Genomic DNA, 20979 nt, shown 5'->3' with positions numbered 1-20979 from the left:
ATGGAGTCTTCCTTGCCTGCCAGCTTGACTGTTTCCCTTCTGTTTCTTAGTGAGGCCCCAGGTTATTTCCCATGTAGTGACGGCCTGTCTTGTTCTCCACTTCTGTGGGTTGTTAGTTCTAAGAATGTGTAAGGAGGGGGAAAAGAAAAGCTACGGAGTGGGCCTCCATTCTGCTTGTTTCTCCTAGACATCCAGCCTCCAGATGGGAAGCCCAAAGACTGTCTGCTGCAGATTGTCTGCCGAGACGGGAAAACCATCAGTCTCTGTGCGGAGAGCACAGACGATTGCCTGTGAGTTTTGATTTCATTATGATTTCATTTCGATTCATTAAGTGACAAAGTATTTTCTGCTCCCGTTTCCACTTGTCAGGAGGGGAAAAGAATGGGCGTAGAATTGCCCTCCAGGCTGGGACTGTAGGAGAGAAATACAACTGGCGCTTTTCTTGGGATCTAATTTCTTTCTTGTGTGTGGATGTCTGTGTGTGTGTATGTACATGGATATACATGTCTGTGCATATGTGTAAAGACACACATGTGCCATCATAAGGGTGGCAGTCAGAAGACAATACGAGACAGGTCTTGTCAATTTTTCATTGTGTTTTCCCGCGAGCTCTGGTTTCTACTGTTTATTTCTCCATAGGAGTGCTGGGTTATATCTCTTAGTGCTGCACATATGAATCTTTTACACGAGTTACAGAGATTCAAACTCAGGTCCCTATGCCTTCATGGCCACCGCTTTTACCCACTGAGCCATCTCCCTAGAACCTTTTATTCTGATTTCTGTCCCTCTTGCTCAAACAGTGTGGTGGTTTGAATAAGAATGCCCCCCTCCACGCCCCCCAAGCTCATATTTTTGAATGTTTAGTCATCAGGGAGTGGCACTATTTGAAAAAGATTAGAGGTTGTGGCCTTACTGGAAGAAGTGTGTCACTGGGGGTGGACTTTGAGGTTTCAAAAGCCCGTTCTAAACCCAGGGTCTCTCTGTCTGTGGATCAGGATGGAGATCTCAGCTACTCCCCAGCTCCTGTCTGTATGCTGCCATGGTCCCCTGCCATGGTGATAATGGATTAAACCTCTGACACTATAAGCAAGCCCCCAATTAAATACTTCTTTTTTTTTTTTTTTTTGGTTTTTCGAGACAGGGTTTCTCTGTGTAGCTTTGCGCCTTTCCTGGAACTCACTTGGTAGCCCAGGCTGGCCTCGAACTCACAGAGATCCGCCTGGCTCTGCCTCCCGAGTGCTGGGATTAAAGGCGTGCGCCACCACCGCCCGGCAAATACTTCTTTTTTTAATAAGAGTTGCCATGGTCATGGTGTCTCTTCACAACAATAGAACTGTAATTAAGACAGGCAGGATCCCAGAGTGAATGGCAAAACCTGTTAGCGGCCACTTTGTGCTTTTCATTGATAGATTCACACTGGTCTTGTGCATGTGTGTATGTATGTGTACGAGAGAGAGAGAGAGAGAGAGAGAGAGAGAGAGAGAGAGAGAGAGAGACTGACTGACTATGTAGCCCTGGCTGACTTAGAACTCTCTGTGTAGACCTCAGACTCAACAGAGATCCATTTACCTCTGTCTCCCTATTGTTGGTATTAAAGGTATGTGCTGCAATGTCTGGATAAACTTTTTAAATTTTTATTAAATTTTTACATTTTTATTAAAATTAAAATATCTATGTGTGTGTATGGTGCACATGGGCTTCCGCCTCGCTTGTCACAATGCCTTCTCCTGTTGGGTCTGTGCCCTCATTGGTCATGTTGGACTGAGGACCTTACAGTTGGACGCCATTCTCATTTGATTTCATGTGTAAAGACCCCATGTTCTGGTGAATCACACTCATCAATCGGTACTAGGGACCATAACTTGACCCTGTCTTTGGAAGGCACATAATTCAGTCCATTATAGAGACCTCTGAGGAAAGATGGGGAAGTAAGTCTGGATTGTCTTCTCCAACTATCAAGTGAAGTAAGGGAAAGCATCCATCTTTGTCTGTCTGTCTGTCTGTCTGTCTATTTATCGTCTACATTCTGAGATGGGTGCATCTTTTGGCTGATCACATCATTAGGAATCATCCTCTAGAAATGTTTACAGAAGCAGCAAGGGAAGCAGGCCGTGCTGGGATGCACCTGTCATCCTAGCACTTGGGAGGTGGAGGTGGGAGGGTCAAGAGTTCAAAAACAAAAAAGTGGCGCAAAGGTAACAGGGAGCATTCTTTTTGATGGTAACAATGTCGCTGGTGTGCTGGCTAGTTTTATTGCAGCTTGACACACAGTGGAAGGGAGGGAGCTTCACTTGAGAAAAGCGGCAGTCCTCCGTGGTCTCTGCGTCAGCTCCTGCCTCCAGGTTCCTGCCCTGCTTGAGTTTCGCCCAACCTGCTTCTGATGATGAACTGTTATGTGGAAATAAACCCTTTCCTCCCCAAGGTGCTTTGGGTCATGGAGTTTCATCACAGCAATAGTAACCCTGACTAAGACAATTGAAATCTCTTCACATCATGGAACATAGAATAGCCACTAAAAATGAAGTAGGGACTAAGGGTGTTGGTATACGCCTGAATCCCCATACTCTGTAGACTGAGGTGGGAGGATCTTGAATTTGGGGTCAGCCTAGACTACAGAGTAGGTTTCGAGCCAGTGTTGGCTGCTAATGAGATTGCTTACAGAATATTTCACATGTATTAACGAGAAGAAAATATTAAATGGTGTACATTGTGCTTTCAACGGTATAGACTATAAATCTGTTCTTTAAATATACATGTTTTCTTAGTTCATGTCTTGAATAAGAGATGATTTGGTGGGTCTTGGGGTAAGGCCTGAAGTTTTTTGTTTTGTTTTTGGTTTTGGTTTATTTTGGCGTGGGTGGGGTGGTATGAGACAGGGTCTTTGTGTACAGCACATGTTACCTCAGCTCATGGTAGTCCTCCTGTTGAAGTCTCCCAAGTGCTGGGATTACAGGCTAGATGTCTCTCTTTAAACAAGCCTTTCCAGGAGTGCTGACCTAGCCTGGTTTTAAGAATCTTTGGAATGTTGGATTACGTCAGCGTACCTTGTTTTTGTTTTTGTTTCTCTCCAGGGCGTGGAAGTTTACACTGCAGGACTCCAGAACGAACACAGTAAGTTTCCCCCGGTGGATTTTTAAAGAAGAGCTATTGTTTTTTTTTTCCTTTTCATCGGGGTGTAGTTTTTGAACTATAGGAAGAGCATGCTCCTGGTGCACTTCTGATTGGGACTAGATGGACTGATGACAGAGGTAACTCTTGGTCTAAAAGGCACTGGGCAGCAGTGGAGCCTCTGGCCTCTCCCCAGGCCAGGAGCACTTGCTCAGCTCTGGCTGGGAGCTGAGCCAGGATGCCTTGTCACCTTGCTGCTGCACTAAAAGGGTGTTTCAGTGAGGCTGGAGACTGCCCCTGGACCAGCAGCAGAGGCCCTTCCTTCTCAGAGAGCTGAAGCCTGTTGATCTTTGGTTTGCTGAGTAAATGTGCCTTTGGTCCTAGCTCTCTTGTCTCACACAGGCTTACGTTGGCTCAGCAATCCTGTCTGAAGAGACCGCAGTGGCCGCCTCGCCACCTCCCTACGCTGCCTACGCTACACCGACCCCTGAGGTAGGGAGCAGAGATGGTGCACGTGTGGGAGGCTGGGGCTCTCTGCTGCCTTGCCTTTTCTGTTTGTCTTCTCTTTTGTTTTTAGTTGTGGTTTTATTCTGAATCTTAAGTCAGGATCAGGGAAGTTAGAAATACACTCAAAATCTCGTTATCACAGAATATTCCTCATCCTCTTTACGTAGATGAAACAAAGCAATTATTAGAGCTGGTGATGGAGCTCAGCTGACAGTGTGTTTGCCTCGCAAGTCGGAGGTCCTGGGTTCAGTCCACAGCATGGCATAAACTGGGGGTAGCGACACATGCCTGGACTCTCAGCTCTTGGGAGGTGGAGGCTGCAGAGTCAGGAGATCAAGATCATTCTTGACTCCATAGGAGGCCAGCTTAAGCTAGAGATTCTCTCTCAAAAGAAGTAAAAGACCTAATACACACACACACACACACACACACACACACACACACACACACACACACACACACACATATACATGTTCAAAAATTTTGTGTGTAAAATTTTTTTTTCTTTATGTGAGTGATGGAGATTGAACTCAAGGCTTCACATACGCTAGGCAAGTTCTTTTCCACTGAGCTCTCTCACCCTGTTTATAGATTTGTTTATTAATTAAAGGAAAAGCACTTATTTGTGTGTGTATGAGTGTGAGTGTATGCGTGTGTGTGTGTGTGTGTGTGTGTGTGTGGTGCCTGTACACCACAATGCACAGGTAGAAGTCAGAGGACAGCTTGTCGACATTGGTTCTCTCCTTCCACTGTGTGGGTCTTGCGGATTAAACTCAGGTCATTGGGCTTGGAGGTGAGCACCTTTATCCGGTGAGCCATCTGGCCAGCCCTGAATCCGTTTATCTATGTTTACTGCAAAATCTTGCAAGGTTTTTGACAAAAGCTCCTCTAAGCCGATGGATCATGTTTAGAGAGAAGTATTGCTTCCTGCCCCGAGCTTTGTGCCCTTCTCTCTCTGTCTCCTCTTCGCTTTTATGCTTGTTTTTTGGTTTTTTGTCAGCCTTACACAGTTTCCAGCATAGTGATTTTATACATGTTTGCTACATTTGTAAGTGTTTCATTATTTCCAAGTGGTTGTATACTGTAAGCTCTTGATCATTTTTCCCCTCAACTTCCAAGTTCTGGGATTACAGGTGTGTAGGATCACACCCTGTCATGTTCTAAAATTTGTATTCTTTGTGTTTTTGGGTGGGGGGAGCAGGAAGGGGTTTTGAGATAGGGTTTCTCTGTGTAGCCCCAGCTGTCCTGGAACTCACTCTGTAGACCAGGCTGGTCTCGAACTCACAGAGATCCGCCTACCTCTGCCTCTCTAGTGCTAGGATTAAAGGTATGTGCCACCACCGCGCAGCTAAAATTTGTATTTTTTTTATGTTTTAATATATAAAAATGTGAATATATCTCATACTGATTTTTCTTATGATTTTTTTTATTTTGGGTAGCGTTTTTATTTTTTCACATATTTTTATTCATTTCATAATTCCTAACTGAAACATTTTTATAGTAGTTACTTTAAAACTCTTTCCAGAACTGAGTGTGGTGGTGCACAGCTTTAATCTCAGAAAGCAGAAACATGTGGATCTTTGTGAGTTTGAGGCCAGCCTGGCCTACATAGAGAGTTCATTCTAGGCTAACAAGTAGAGTGTTGCAAAAAAAAAAGATCTTTTCTAGGTTCAGCGAGAGATGTCTCAAGAGAATAAGGTGAGAGGAGAGAAAGAAAGAGAGAGAGAGAGAGAGAGAGAGAGAGAGAGAGAGAGAGAGAGCGCAGAACATGTAGCGTCCTCTTCTTGCCTCTGATGCATGTACAGGCATGTGTACCTTCTACACATGTATGTTTACATCCACACCCATACACTGCATATAGACCACCCATATACGAGAGCCCAACATACAGATTCTTTCTAGATAATTCTAGCATCTTTCCCCTCAGGTGCTGAGATGGAATCTGGGGTTTCTCCCACGCCTAGCAAGCTCTGTCCACTGAGCTCACCCCAGCCCTCCCACTGACATCCCTGCCGTCTCAGTGTGGGTGTTTCCTGTTGTCACTCTGTTTGAGATCTTCTTGGCTTTTTGTGTGACAAATGATTTCTGATCAGAACCTTGACATTTTAAACACTGTGAGACTCCGAGCTTTATTTTCATCGTGTGTTTGGGTGGGAGTGGAAGTCTAGTTTCTCAGCCCACAACCAGGGATGGCTTCCAGCTCAGGAGCATAGGTTCTCTTAGAGTACCTTGCTGGGAGGAGAGGACACCCTGTTACTGTTCTGGTGTCTCCATTGACAGGTGCATGGCTTCCGGTGCATCACTCCCCACCAGGCCTTTATTGATTCCAAGGGCAGATTGCTTCTCCTCGGCCACAGTGGACTCCATGGCCCAGCCCATGGTCTGCTGCTGGTAGAGTAGGTGTCTTGTCGTTGGGATGAAGTCCAGATGCTTCTTGTTCATCCTCTTCTGGCTGTACTCTAAGGGAGCAGGGGAGGCTTGTAGCTGCTGAGCATGCTAGTTAGGGCCTCCACCTCTGACCTTTGGTGACAGGAGTAGTGTGTTCCTACAGGTGGTTCTTACATATGTTTGCTTAGAACGGGGGAGTTACTGTCTGAAAATACTCCCTCCTGCTAGGCTGTCATTTCTTCAGGTCTTTGGGCAGAGGAAGCAGACTTTTCCTGGGGCTCTTTTTGTCTGCACTCATTGGGATGTCTGAGTTACTAGCTTCTCCATTGTCCAATCTGGGGCATGCCATAGTACGCCTGTAGAGGTGGGCAGATACCAATGTATGTATGTATGTATGTATGTATGTATGTATGTATGTATGTATGTATGTAGTCGAGTTTCTAAATGGTCTTATTAAATAAAAAACACGGAGCCAAATCTAGGGGTGAAAGCCTTAGAGATCAGGGAACTAGGAATAGCCACCAGCCAACCTTACCTCACCAGCTCTGCAGCTTCCAAATGCGAGCTACTTCCTGTCTTACCTGCGCCTTTCTATGCCTTGCTGTTCTGCCCTCTCATTGGCTCTTAGCCCAGCTACCTTACTTCCTTGTCACTATCTGTCTGTACAGACCTCCAGGTCTCTATGGTTGGTACTGGGATTAAAGGCGTGTGTCACCACTCTTGGTTCTGTTCCCTAGTATGGCCTTGAACACACAGAGACCCAGCCTGATAAGTGATTGGATTAAGAGCGTGTGCTGCCTGACTTTGTTTACTTAAAATGGCTGGCCTTTTCCCCCCTGATCTCCAGGCAAGCTTTATTTATCAAAGCACAAATAAAATATCACCATATTATATATGTATGTATGTAGATTAAAATATAATCACATCGTTCTCCTCCCTCCCCCCATGCCTCCCATGTATGTCACCCCTTCTCCATCCCCACACACCCCTGCTCCTGGTCAGAGAATGAGTTTTAGGACTTGTTCATTCCTTTCACAATGTGAGTTTCAGGACGGAATGCACGTCATCAGGCCAGGCGGCAAGTGCCTTTACCCGCTGAGCCATATCACCGGCCCTTCAGAATTGTGTTTCTCACAGGACTCTCTCTTTTCGCAGGTCTACGGCTACGGTCCCTACAGTGGCACATACCCAGCAGGAACTCAAGTCGTCTATGCTGCCAATGGGCAAGCGTATGCTGTGCCCTACCAGTACCCATACGCAGGTAACTCATGCCGGCCGCTGCCCCTGGTCTCTGCATAGGGTGGGGAACAAGGGATATTCTTACTTTTCAGTGTGAAGCTATGAATGAGCTATGCTTTCTACTGGAGACCCCAAATCACTTTATCACTGTGATTTTTCCTTATTTTTTTCTTTAATAGTCTTCTGGATTTTTACATATCTTTATGGTGCTAGAGTAATTTTAATTTAAAAAAATACATTTTATTTATTTTGTGTGCATGTGTTGTATGTGTGTGGATGAATGTGTGTCACAGTTCATGAGGGGAAGTCAGGAAAACATGAGGGACAACTCATTGTTCTGTAACTCAAGGTTATGTTAGGTCTTTGCTTCCAAATCTTTTGGAAAAAGATTGTACTTGGCCAAAGCATGTTCTGCCTTATTTCTTCAGCATTGAAGTCTTGAGGACTGAGGATGTGGCTCAGGTGGTAGAATCTTGTCTAGCGTGCACAAAGTCCCAGCACAACATAAAATTGGATGTGGTAGAGGCAGGATCAGAAGTTCAAGGTTTTTTTTTTCCTCAGCTGTGAATTAAGTCAAGGCTGTCCTGGATGGCATGAGATATGTCTCAAAATAAAGAGCAAAAGGAGGATGAAGGAGAAGACAACCTAGAAGATTTATGCTTGTTTGTTTTGAGACAGGGTCACACTGTGTATCCCAGATCAATTTCCCCTTGAGTTCCTCCTGTCTAGTCCCTGGAATGCTGGGATTACTGTGTGAGCTACTGGGTTGAGTACTAACGAATGCATGAATGACCCTTAGGACCTTCTCTTGTTGGTTACCTTGGGATGCACTGGGTGAACAGAAACCAGGCCATTTTCTTTGTGTTTTAGCTACACTGGTGTAGTACAAGCTCCAGTCAGCCAGTTACGTTTGAACAGCCTTTGGTCAATTTATTTATTTTTATTTTATGTGCATTAGTGTTCTGCCATGGGTGTTGGGTCCCCTGGAGCTGGAGTTACAGACAGTTGTGAACTACCATGTGGGTCCTGGGAATTGAACCTGGGTCCTCTGGAAGAGCAGTCAGTGTTCTTAACTGCTGAGCCATCTCCAACCCCCTTGAACAGCCTTTCTAATCTAAATTGGATCATTCCATTCCAATCAATACCACTTTGCATATTGCCTCTTACCACCAGGTTCCCTTGTCATCATGAAAACCAGAAAGTTGTCTATATACTTTATGCCACAGTATGTGTAGTCACAGCATGTACTCTGATTCTTCGAATAGAAATGTATTAGGGTATTCATACATAGTTCCCCCATATTCTTGGACATTCACATCCTTGGTCCTCACGTGGTGGCACTGTTTGGGGAGGCTTTGGAGGTGTGGCCTTGCTAGAGGAGGTGCATTACTGGGGGCAAGCTTTGAGGTTTCGGAAGCCTTGGACCATATCCAGATAGCTCTTTGTTTCCTGCTTATGGTTTGAGATGTGAGCTCTCAGCTGCCGTGCCTGGTGCTTGCTGTCACACTTCCTTCTTAGGAGGACGATTGGCTCTTATCCCTCTGGAACTGGAAGCCCCAAATAACCCCTTCCTTCTGTAAGTTGGCCTGGTCATGGTGTTTTATCACATCAACACAAAGGTTAAGGCAGAAGTTGGTACCAAGGAGTGGACTATTTCTGTGACAGACCTGACCATGAATTTTTTTTTTTTTTTAAGAATGTAGAAGACTTTGGAACTTTGGCCTAGAAAAGTGGTTGAGTGTTGGAAGCAGAGCATAATGGGCCATGCTACTAGGCTCTTGGGAGACAGTAGTACTGAGAGCACTGTGGACTGTGGAGGCCCAACTCAAGAGGTCTCAGAGGGGAACAATATCAACAATATCAGAAACTGATCGAGAGACCATTCTTGTGATATTTGGGCTAAGAGTGCGGCTGCTTTCTGTCTTTGTTCTAAGAACTTGCCTGAGGCTCCGTTAAAAGCCATGAACTAATTTCTTTGCCAGAAAAGATTGCGAGACAGCCTAATCCTGACTGCATCATGTGATTATTAGCGCTCCTCCCCACCCAGGTCTACAATGAAGAAGAGCAGGCAGAGCGGAAAGACATACAAAATGTAGTTTCAAAAGAAAAAGCGCCCCAGGAAACTTAATGTTGCAACCGAGGCTTGTGCGGAAAGAGATAAGGAGACTGAAGAGTGACCAGGTCAGCACTGGACTAAAGGGAAGTGTGCCTTAGGGCAAGGCTCCAGCAGCTGGTAGGGAACAAGCAAGAGCTGCTGCAAATGTGATTCTAGGAGACTAGATTCCATCTCAGGGTGACAGTCAGACTTGGCAGCAGTGTCCTCCTGGCGCTGGCGTTAGAGTCACGAAAGATACTTGAGTAAAGGGGTGGTTGACTCTTCTTCCACGGTTACAGAGAGCCGCTAAGGCCAGGCCCGTGGGAAGGAAGTCTCTGCATGGAGGTCCTGAGAGGCCATTGTGTGACGCTGTGGAAGTGAAGCCTGAGTTGTGTTGGAGACCCCAGAATCTTGGAGATGCCAGAGACGTCTGCTGAGGAGAGCTGTGTGTGCACACACATACACACACACACACACACACACACACACACACACACACACACACACATACACACACACACACACACACACATACACACACACACACACACACACACACACACACACACACACACACACACACGGTGGGGGGGGGGGATCTTGTAGGCAGCGAAGGGCAGAGCCATCTAAGCACTTTGACACCAGGCATGAACTATGGGATGTGATGTTTGTCTTGCTTTGGTCCAGTATTTCCTCGCTATCCCCATTTTCTACCTTTTGGAATGGTAACATATACTCTGTACCATTCATTATAAGTTAGTAGTATGTTTTTTATTTTTACAGGGGTTACTGTTCAGAGATTGCCTGGAGTCTCTAAAAAGACTTTGGAATTTTAAACAGTGTTGAGACTGAACAACTTCGGGGACTTTCAAAGTTAGACATGATGAAGCTTGTTTTATAATATGTCCAGGAGACTCTGGGGGCCAGGGAGTGGAGTGAGGTGGTTCAAATGAGATGTCCCCCATACTCTCAGTTGAGTACTTGGTTCCCGGTTGGTGGCACTGTTTAGGGAGGGTTAGGAGTTGTGGCCTTGCCGGGGAAAATGCATCACTGGAGGTGAGGTTAGAGGTTTTAAAAGCCTCATACCATACTTAACCTGGCAGGGGAAATACCATGATCACGAGGGTGGGTTTCCCAGAACAAGGCTTATCCATTGCATCTCAGTTGTGCTGACCCCTGCGATTTCCTCAAATGTGGGAAACTCTACCGAATAACTTGATAGGAAGACAACATTTGTACTGTCCCTGAAGAAGAAAAAGATAAATAAATGAAAACCTCATACCAGGTTCAATTCGCTCTTAGTTTCCTGCTTGCATTTTGAGACGTGAGCTCTCAGCTGTTCCGAGTGCTTGCTTGCTGCCATGCTTTCCTGCTGTGATGGTGACGGACTCTTATCCCTCTGCAACCATAAGCCCAAACAAAACCTCCCTGCTGAAGGTTGCTCTGGCCATGGTGTTTTATCACAGCAACAGAAAAGTAGCAAAGACAACAACACTTTACTTCATTAAAGAATAACTTGGTGATTTTATCTGTATATTACATGGATCACCCCAGGATATCGGGCAGCCGTTGGCATCGGTTTGGGTCATCAAAGGTGCTTGTAAAAAGTGGCAGGGATAGGTTTGGTGGGATAGTTCAGTGGATAAAGGCACTTTCCACCAAGCCTGGCAACCCGAATTCAATTCCTAAGGTCCACACAGTGGAAGGAGAGAGCCAAACCCCAAGTTGTTCTCTGACCCCCCCATATGTGTTCTGTGGTGCATGCCTAACCCCCACAAATAAATAAATAAACATTCATTTTTTTTTTTTAAAGTGACAGTTTCTGTCAGGAGAGTTTAAGTCGTGCTTCTTGAGTGAGCCAGCAAAAACTCACTTGCAGTTTCCATGTTTTCTTTATTGTTGAGCAGAGTTCTCCCCCAGCTCTCCCCTCTCTCTCTTTTTGAAAATTAAATTATTTTAAATTATTATCTGTATGTGTGTGGACAGTGTACATGTGGCCGAGGAGGCCAGAGGTTTGGGGTTCGCCAGGGTTGGAGTTACAGGCAGTTGCAAACCGTTGAACCTGAATGCTGGAAACCAAACACAGGTCCTCTGCAAGAGCAGGGCACACTCTTAAGCCCCGTGGCATCTCTCCAAATCCACCCTCTCTAACTAACTCTCTAAGTTTTCCGCACAGATATCCAGCTTTTCCCCAGGCATAATTAAGAAAGACATTTCTAGCTTGTTGCCAACACTTGGGCGTCAGGGTTCATGGTGACTCACTACAAGTGAGGAACTGGTGAGTCATCCTTCACTGGTGGCTTAAGCTGCTTTCTACCTTAGTCTCCTGGGGCTTCTTTAATGTCACATTCAGTAGATCTTTAACTGTTATATGTATGAGTCTATCTTTCGTGAGTGGTCCAGCCTGATATGCTTTATTGGGACTGTTTTATTTGGAGTACTGGTAGAGGACGGGATGGAGGAGGAAGTAGAAGCAGAGAAAGAAATGGGGTGAGGGGCAGAGGTGGGGTGGGGCGGCAGGGCAGAGGAAGTGAAGGAGGAGGCACAGGATGGATGGATGACTGTGGCACCGTGGGAGGAAGTGTAGATCAGAATTCTCCAGGTCATAGCACAGGCAGGCACATTTGTAGATTCATGTGACACCTTTTAGCAGTTTGGACAAGAAGATTTTCCCCAGACACTCTTCTGGGTTTCTTGGAGCTTGCATAATTCATTCTGCAGAATCCTAAGAGTATGGCATTCTTGATTGTAGATTAAGGACGTGGAGATGGTATCTTTGAGTTCTTCTGGCTCCGGGGCCACATAGTTCTGGCACCAAGTGTATACATACCACATTCTCTGCACTCTTTGATTATATCTTTGATGTTAGGGCCTTTGAAGTTCTCAGATATCCTCAGTGGGTTTCTCCTTCAATGTCTATCTGTTGAACAAGTGACTGTGTTTTGGGGCTGGGGGTATTGAGAGGCAGGTGTACCTAGCTCACACTGTGAATGAGAAGCTTCTTTTTAACATTTTAGCTTAGGCATGACCGTAGTCTAAAAGTCTGCAACAGAGTCAGGGCAGTGGCCTCTTCAAAAAAAAACAAAAAACAAACAAAAAAAACCCCCGAAATCTCAGGAGAGACCTGTCTCAACATTAGATGGTTAACAACTGATGTAGCTGTTATAAAACCCCAGGACTGGGATTACAGGTGCGAGCCACCATGCGTGGCTGCTGACTCATCTTTCATCAGGCTTCTCTGTGACTCCCACATCCTTCCCATTTGTCTGTCAATCCCAGCAAGCATGGCGCGGAGGCTGCCATGGAAACCGGAGGCGGGGTGGGGGGGGTAGGGGGCTGCCTGCAGCTCTATCAGGTAGGATTTGGCCCTGGTTATCGGTGCGCTCATCTTCGCACTGTTTCGGGGTTTGGCCCTGGCAAGCAGAGGACCCTGGCCTGTCAGTAAGCCCTCACTGCCTCCCTCCCTCTCTGTTCCAGCGGCCACACCCCTGCAGCTCTCTCCCCAGCGTTGATAGGCAGACCTTGCTGTTCTTCCAGACAGTTGAGTGCATTCCTCCCGCCAGCAGCTGCGAGCCTGACTCCCTCCGAACTCCAAGGCAGCCTGGAGTTTTTACTCTTGCTCATCAGTGCCCTCGTGGCAGGAAGGCTAGGTCACGTGGTGGTATAGACCCCACCCCCACCCCCACCCTGGATATCTATCAGTAAGAAACTCACATTGTCTCCCCAGAACTGGAAGGAACTGAAGGCATTCTCCCCAGTGGTCATGGCACTGTATTTGTCTTAGTTACTTTTCTATTGCGTGATGAGACACCATGACCAAGGCAACTTAATATATAAGAGTTTATTGAGCCTTACAGTTTCAGAAGGACACACACACACACACACACACACACACACACACACACACACACACACAGACAGAGACAGAGAGACAGAGACAGAGAGAGAGAACTAACTGGGAATGTCAGGGGCTTTTAAAACCTCAAATCCCACCCCCAGTGACATATCTCGTCATCCTTCCCGAGTAGCTCAACCAACTAGGAATTATATTCAAACATATTGAAGTAGAAGTAACTTGAAGAGTTGATGTTATAAAGAGTTTACTAATAGACTTCTCAGGAGACATTAAGTCACACAAAGTAGAAATTACCGAAGGAATACTGCCTCCAAAATACCCCAAGGATATGTAGTGTGCTAACCAGGCCTGTTAGAACTAAGTGAAATTCATAATGCCAGGATATAAATGCTTGTTCACCAGGATTGACCAGCTAATAGGCTCTATTCCCGTAACCGGAGATAGCTCTTGACTTACAGCCAGCCATTGGGCCCAGTTCTCTGTTAGAGAAATATGCCCCCCTCATGGGTAACTCAGGGGAGCTGCTCAGGATGACAACCATCAAGTCTTGGTCTGCCATAAAGCCCCCAGTTGTTTTCTTTAAGAAAAGCATAATTCTGCCAGGTGGGCAGGATGACCCTGGGTAACAACTATTGGAAAAAAGAGCAACACTAGTGTACTTGAAGTAATTCTGGCAATATGTAATATCTTTGCTATGTAAATTCATATCTGCCAAAGTGGCCAGACTTCCAGTCTTCTGTGTCTTTATTATTCAAAGTGTAAGCTGGGGCTGGCTGGGACCTGAAAGAGGCTTTAGGATGTCAGCATGTGTGGAAGGCATAAGCCTAAGGTGTATATAAGTTAGCAAAATCTTCTACTAATGGCTAGCTCTTCTTGGATGCTAGGCAGAGCCAGTCACACACTATCAGTAAAGAGCTTTGTCCTTTTCTTCTCCTGAGTATGTGGAGTGAATTCTCACAGTGGGGGCATATTTCTGCTACAATATGGGCTGACAGGAGTCTTTCTTATGCAAACGACCACATTCTGTTCCCTGGCCCCCATGTGCTTGTGGCCATATCATAATGTAAAATTCCCTTAGTCCAATTTCAAAAGCCTCCATAGTCTTTCTCAGTCTCAACACAGTTTAAAAGTCCAAATTCCAAGTCTTTTCTGAGACTCAAGGTGTTTATTCTCAAAATTGGGACAGATGGCTGAGGTTACAGTAACATATCAGGATGGACACTGCCTGCCAGGTTCTTCCAGCACCCCTCAGTTTCTACCTACCTGTTACAGGGTATGGCTGGCATAGCCACCCTCTACCCTAAGCTTCTCCAGCCCAGGGGCTCAGCTGCCCTTCCCCAGCTGCCCTTCTCTATATAATCCAGCCATTTTGGTTACCTGCCCTCCAGGCCACCTATCTTGGTCAGTGGCTCCTCTCTCCTTTCCCCTCCCCCTCTCCTCCCATTGCTGGACTCAGTCTGGCCATGTTCACTCTGGACAATAAGCTTTCTCCTCCATTGTATCTAGGAATCATCATGTCTGCTGTGGGATAATGCTTTTGTACACTGATTTATTAAAACGCTGATTGGCCAATAGCCAGGCAGGAGGTATAGACAGGATAAGCAGATAAAGAGAATTCTGGGAAGAGGAAGGCCGAGTCAGGAGATGCCAGCCCACCGTCCAGGGAGCAGCATGTCATGGTACACAGGTAAAGCCACAGAACACGTGGCAACATATAGATTAACAGAAATGGGCTGAGTTTAAATGTAAGAGCTAGTCATTGGTAGGCCTGACCTAATGACCAAACAGTTTTAATTAATATAAGCCTCTGTGTGTTTACTTGGGTCTGAGCGGCTGTGGACCAAGTGGGACACAGGAAAACTTCTGGCTACACATGTCCTTTCCTTTTTTTAATTTTATTTTTTTTCATTCACAAGGCAATCTATTAATTTTGACCCCCTGTGAAATCAGAGAGCAAAGTTTTACATACTTGCAGGCTGTAGTGGTGTGAAATAAATTTCCTTCCTACAATGGGAGGAACAGGGGACACAGTGAGGAAATACTGAAGCAAAGCAAGACTGAAACCCAGCGGGGTAAACACCAAATCCTATAGCCCTGTGTGTGATATCAGAGGGCTTAGATGGCTCTTCCCTTCCAGCTTTGTGGATTGCGGCACACTTCCTGCTCTTGGGCTGGGTCCACTCCCTGTTAGCAGCTTTCCTCGGCAGACATTCCGTGGCTCTGGCATCTCCAGCATCTTTGGGTCTCTGACTCAATCCAGGCTTCACCTTCACAGCTTTGCTCAGTGGCCTCTCTTAGCCTCTCTGCAGGGACTCCCCTGCCACATGCCTGGCCTCAGTGGTTTCCCTTACATGTGGAGGAAGATTTCCAAACCTCGTTACCCCTGTGTCCTTCCTGACTCTAAAGCCAAAAGCACATGGCTGACGCTGCCAAGTTTGGTTGCCTACCTGGGATGGAAATTGGTCCCCTCCATGAGTTATATCTAGCTGTGAGCTTTGGTTTGTTGCATTCATTTGTTGCATAAACTTTTTACAAGTTGGAAGCTTAGCTGGGTAGGTTCTTGCCCGAGCATACCATTTTATTCCTCATCCTTTTGTCTCTTTCAGCACAAGCCTTGCCTACAACATTAAATTTCCTGATATGCTTTTTCTTTGTAGATCTGCATAAGAGTGATCACTAAATAACCATGTGACATAGTCAGTACTAGGCTGTCTTGAAATCACCTTCTCTAGTGAGATTAGTCGAAAGTCTTCTATTTAACCTCAGGAAGATTCTTAAGACAGAGGCAGAAAGTAGCCATATTCTTTGCCAAAATATCACAAGGATAGTCTCTAGCTTGGTTGCTAATATTGTTCCCTTCCGAAACCTCTTGAGCTTTCATAGTCTACATTGCTCTCAGCACTCTGTCTTCCAAGTGTCTATGAACATGGCCCCTTCAACCCTACTTACAGCATTCAACTGCTTTCCTTGACCAAAGTCTTTCACATTCCTCCAAAAAACCCACATGGTCAGGTCTGTCACAGCACCAGCCCATTCCCTGGTAACACTTCTCTCTTAATTACTTTTCTATTGCTATGATGAGACACCACAACCAAGACAACTTAGAAGAAAGAGTTTATTTGGGGCTGACAGTTCCAGGGGGCGAGTCCGTGACCATCATAGAGGGGCACAGGCAGGTAATGGTGCTGGAGCAGTAGCTGAGAACTTGCATCCTTATCTACAAGTAGGAGGCAGAGAGACAGAGTTAATTGGGAATGGTGTGGGCTTTTGAAATCTCAAATCCCAGCTCTGCTGACACATCTACTCCATCCAACAAGGTTACACCTTCTAATTCTTCCTAAACAGTTCAACTGACTGGGGACCAAGTATTTAAACATGTGAACCTATGGGGGCCATTTTCATCCCAGCCACCACATTCTAATGAAGTTCTTCTGAAGGGCGGTCAACTTCTTCTCTACAAGCATGTACCATCTTTTCGCCTTTCAGATAGGTTCTCACTAAGTATCCCTGGCTGGCCTGAAACTCATTGTGTAGACGAGGCTAGCTTCGAACTCACAGATAACCTCTTCTCCCCGCCTCCTGCATGCTGGGATTAAAGGTGTGCACCACCATGTAGGCCTCGTGCATCGGCTTTTAAAATACAATTTTTGATTTATTTATTTATAGGTGTGAGTGTTTTGGCTGTGTGTGTGTGTGTGTGTGTGTGTGTGTGTGTGTGTGTGTGTGTGTATCAAGTGCATGCCTGGTGCTTGCAGAGATCAGAATAGAGCATTGGATCCCCTGAAGCTGGAGTTATGGGTGCTTATGAGGTACCATGTGGATGCCAGGTCCTCTGCAAGAGCACCAAGTATTCTTAATCACTAAGCTGTGTCTCCAGACCGTCATGTATCATTTTTTTTTAAATCAATTGCCACAGTGTCTTCCTCAGCACATATGGGATGGGTCTTGGAAAGTTTAGGGTGGAACAGTGAGCCACCTGTTAACACTTTTTTGAAAAACCTCAAAGGCCAACCAGTGAGCGAACTTGTCCCATGGAGAGTGGATACAGTGTTCATGTTAAGGGCACCATATAGCCAGACTTTCTTTGGACCACCAACTCCCGCATAATGACGGGGAGACTTATTAATTATGAAAGCATAGCCGGGCGGTGGTGGCGCACGCCTTTAATCCCAGCACTCGGGAGGCAGAGCCAGGCGGATCTCTGTGAGTTCGAGGCCAGCCTGGGCTACCAAGTGAGTTCCAGGAGAGGCGCAAAGCTACACAGAGAAACCCTGTCTCGAAAAACCAAAAAAAAAAAAAAAAAAAAAAAAAAAAAAAAAAAAAAAAATTATGAAAGCATGGCCTTAGCTTAGGCTTGTTCCCAACTAGCTCTTACGACTTGAATTAACCCCTTAATATTAATCTATGTTCTGCCATGTGGCTCATTCCTGCTCCTCATTACAGTACGTCAGGCTTCCTCTGCATCGCAATGGCAAATCTGCCTCTCGGCTTCCCCTCCCCCAGTTCCTCTCCCTGGAAGTCCCACCTTTCCTCTCCTGCCTAGCTATTGGCCACTCAGCTCTTTATTAAACCCATCAAAGGTGCCTTAGGCAGGTGAGGAAGGACAGACACATCTTCACACGTGTGATCAAATATTCTGCAACAGCACCATCTTTTCAATGAATGTTGGATTTCCAAATTACATCTTAAAGATCCCTTTTTTTTTTCTCGTCTTTTCTAGGAGTTTATGGACAACAGCCTGCCAACCAGGTCATCATCCGTGAGCGGTACCGAGACAATGACAGTGACCTGGCCCTGGGCATGCTTGCTGGGGCAGCCACAGGCATGGCCCTGGGTTCTCTGTTCTGGGTCTTCTAGAGCCTTCAAGGTGTTCCGTGCATCGCTTCTGTTAGTCCTGTGTGCAACAATTGATTTGCAGGGCATTTCTGTTTGTGACAAGTGTCTTTTGTAATAATTTAAATAGTTCCTTTGAAGATGGTAATCTGATGATTGTGACTGGCCTGCATGGTACCACAGAGAAGGCCTTGAAGTATGCTGTGAGTGAGAACCTGAGTTCTTTGGGGTACTGGCTTGCACCAAGTCTGTCTTAGGGAGCTCTTGGATGACCTTATGTAAACACACCCATTCAAAAGGGCATTTTCTGTTCAGTTAGATGCAGTACTTAATTGAAAGATGACTTTCCCTGCTATGCCAATAATAATGCTGATGGAGGAGATAGATATGAATGAGTGTGGAAAGAATAATTCAACTTATTTTACTTTAACTGTGAAATCTCACTCTAAACCTGACTGTATATTACCCCAGAGCTGTGGGTTGGTAGCTCCTGCAGGGAAGTGGTATGAGAACCCTGTGATCCGCCTTCCGTAGCTCCCAGGCACCTGCAGGACTGACTGCTCAGGATGAAGAGGGGTCACTCCCTCCCTTTAAAAATGATGCTTCAGGAATCTGCCCAGTTTATTCTCCTGTTTGCTTTTCCCGGGAATAATTGGAAATAGTCTTGAGTTAGGAATTGATTTGAGCCTCAGGATTTGGGGGCTTTACCTTTAAACTCTGCTGAATGAAGAGTAGTGAGTGACAGGTGGGTTGAGGTAGGCTGGCATCTGCCCAGGGATGTGTTTTCAGTGTTTGCTGTAGGTGTATTGATTGCCAGCTCAGTCTGTCTATAGCCTATTTTTCTACTTGTAAAGAAAGTATGGTGAGGGGAATGGGGGAGAGCCTTAGTTATAATGTTCCTGTCTCAGACCTTTGGGGGCCCAAGCTGTACAAGGACACTCTTTAACTCCTGGAGAGGCTTGTCCTGAGCAGTGGTAGGGCTGTCCAGAGTGTGGGGACGAACCAGAGCTGGGCGCGGATAACTCAGGTTCTGAGTGAGAAATGAGATTGGGTGGAGTCTCAGGGGTTTGTTCTAATCCCTCAGGTTAGTGGGGATCCTGCCTTGTTTTCCTTCCAGACCCACTAATGACAGGAAAACTTAAAACATTTCTAGCCCCAAATGTGTGACGCTCCGGGAAGCCCACAGTCCTGTTTTATGCGGGGGAGGGGGGGAGGGGGGGGATTGTATTTCCAATATTAGAAAATACATGTTCCACATATTTAAATTTTCTGTCCTTTCACATTTTAAAGCTCCTAATTCCAGCTTTGTGACTGGCGTGTTTTAAACAGTGCCCTTTCACAAAGGCGGGACAGCACAGTCAAGGCCCTGCCCTCTACTCGCATAGTCCTGTTTCTCCAGAGTGTTCCCCGTAAACGTACACTCTGACTGTGCCCAACCCAGCGCATGCGTGCTGCCTGGCTACGCTGCTCGGCAGCTTTCTCTCCATCAGCTAAAGTCTTGAACGGATCCCCATGTGAGACATTTGCCAAGTGGATGTGACAGCGCCCACGGTGTTTTTCTAGCTACTCCTAGGGGACTTGTTGACACAGTGCTGCCCATTTCCAGCTGAAGTTCGCTTCTCTTGTCATCTTTGGTAGATGGCTGTGTGGCAACATGATTCTGATGGTTTAGAGTGTCACTTTAAATGTAATGTTGATTGTACATCCTGTGTTGTAAGGATGGCTTTTTCTCACGTTATCATTCTTAAAGCTCCATGCTTTACTTACATGACATTAAATCAGTTTTCAGTGTTGCACAGGGATATTAATTTTGAACGTAGTTACTGGGATTCCTAGAACCAGAGAGAATATTGAGTCATGCTCCTGCAGTGCTGTTGAAACAGAATTATCTCCTACTGTCCCGTGGGTGTGCCCTGCCTAGACCTTGACCCCAGTGGGGCTAGCTTTAACAGGCAGCCATAGTTGAGCCTGATTAGTCTTTACCACCAGTTGCTTGATTCTGGAATGAAGTACGTTCTGGGTATGAAGATGGACTCGGACATTTCATTTCCTCAGCCCCTCCCTTTGTAGATGCTGCCTCTTTGATTGTTTCAGCCATGTCATTTTGCACTTTATAAGTCATGAGTTGGAGGGAACTGCTTGTTCAGGGTTGAGGAGCATTTCACATCCATGGGTCCTTTTAAATAATGACCCAAGGCTGGAAGAGGTTGGCTGCTGACACTGTGCATGACTGGTCTTATTGCTCTTTTAGTTCTTTGAGTTAACAACTTTCCGCACGAAGGAGGGAAGCCTGGGATCCATCTCAGATCGTCACTCGTCAAGAAGGCCCAACTTTACATATTTTAGGTCATCAGCGCCCACAGTGGCCTTCTGGAGTGTAGGACATTCCTGCGGTTGAGACAGGATGACTTAGACTGATTTTCTACATGTGTTGTTGCTCCTATGTGACCTTTCATTTTGCCTTCTAGTTTATGTAGATGAAAGGCAGAGAACACAGGCGGTCTTCTTTGTGATTGCTTCTGCGTTCCTGTCATTCTGTTGTGTCTACAGAGCCTGTCTCCCCCCTGTGTGTGCACATGGTATGTTTCTAAGTGAACTTGTTAAAATATTAAATGATCATTAACCTTAAACTGTGTTTCGTTGTGACTTCGGTTGTATTTTTACATTGTTTTGAGGGTGGCTGGAGAGAGGGTTCAGTGGCTGCCGTGCAAGCATGGGGATCTGAGATCAGATCCCTGGCATCCATGCCAAAGCTGAGCATGGCTACAGACCTCTGTAATCATAGAACTGGGGATTTGGAAAGAAGACAGGCCCCCACTAACACCCCCCCCCCCCCCCCGCCCCCAGCTTGCTGGCTACCCTTCTAGCCAACCAGTGAGCTCTGGATTAAATTTTTTTTTGTTTTGTTTTTTGAGACAGAGTTTCTCTGTGTAGTTTTGGTTCCTGTCCTGGA

At 45.9% G+C, this 20979-nt stretch overlaps 1 protein-coding gene and 1 non-coding gene across 2 annotated transcripts in view; both read left to right on the top strand.

The window, feature by feature from the left end:
• The window catches only part of Plekhb2 (pleckstrin homology domain containing B2), a 35243-nt gene extending 14587 nt beyond the window's left edge, over nt 1–20656 (top strand). Inside the window, exons 4-8 of the mRNA XM_052745177.1 lie at nt 188–290; nt 3072–3111; nt 3511–3600; nt 7159–7264; nt 17914–20656. Of these exons, the coding sequence (XP_052601137.1) occupies nt 188–290; nt 3072–3111; nt 3511–3600; nt 7159–7264; nt 17914–18050 (476 nt within the window). The 3' untranslated portion in view covers nt 18051–20656. The remainder of the gene's footprint in view (nt 1–187; nt 291–3071; nt 3112–3510; nt 3601–7158; nt 7265–17913) is intronic.
• LOC128115114 (U1 spliceosomal RNA) lies at nt 10425–10583 on the top strand. The gene has a single exon (XR_008220007.1). It is a non-coding gene; the product is annotated as a U1 spliceosomal RNA (small nuclear RNA).
• Nucleotides 20657–20979: the final 323 nt, after the last annotated feature.

Source organism: Peromyscus californicus, unplaced genomic scaffold, assembly GCF_007827085.1.
Source record: "Peromyscus californicus insignis strain IS unplaced genomic scaffold, ASM782708v3 Scaffold_19__1_contigs__length_69161282, whole genome shotgun sequence".
NCBI lineage: Eukaryota > Metazoa > Chordata > Mammalia > Rodentia > Cricetidae > Peromyscus > Peromyscus californicus.
The sequence above is the reverse complement of the archived record's forward strand: the minus strand, read 5'-3'. Positions and strand labels throughout refer to the sequence as shown.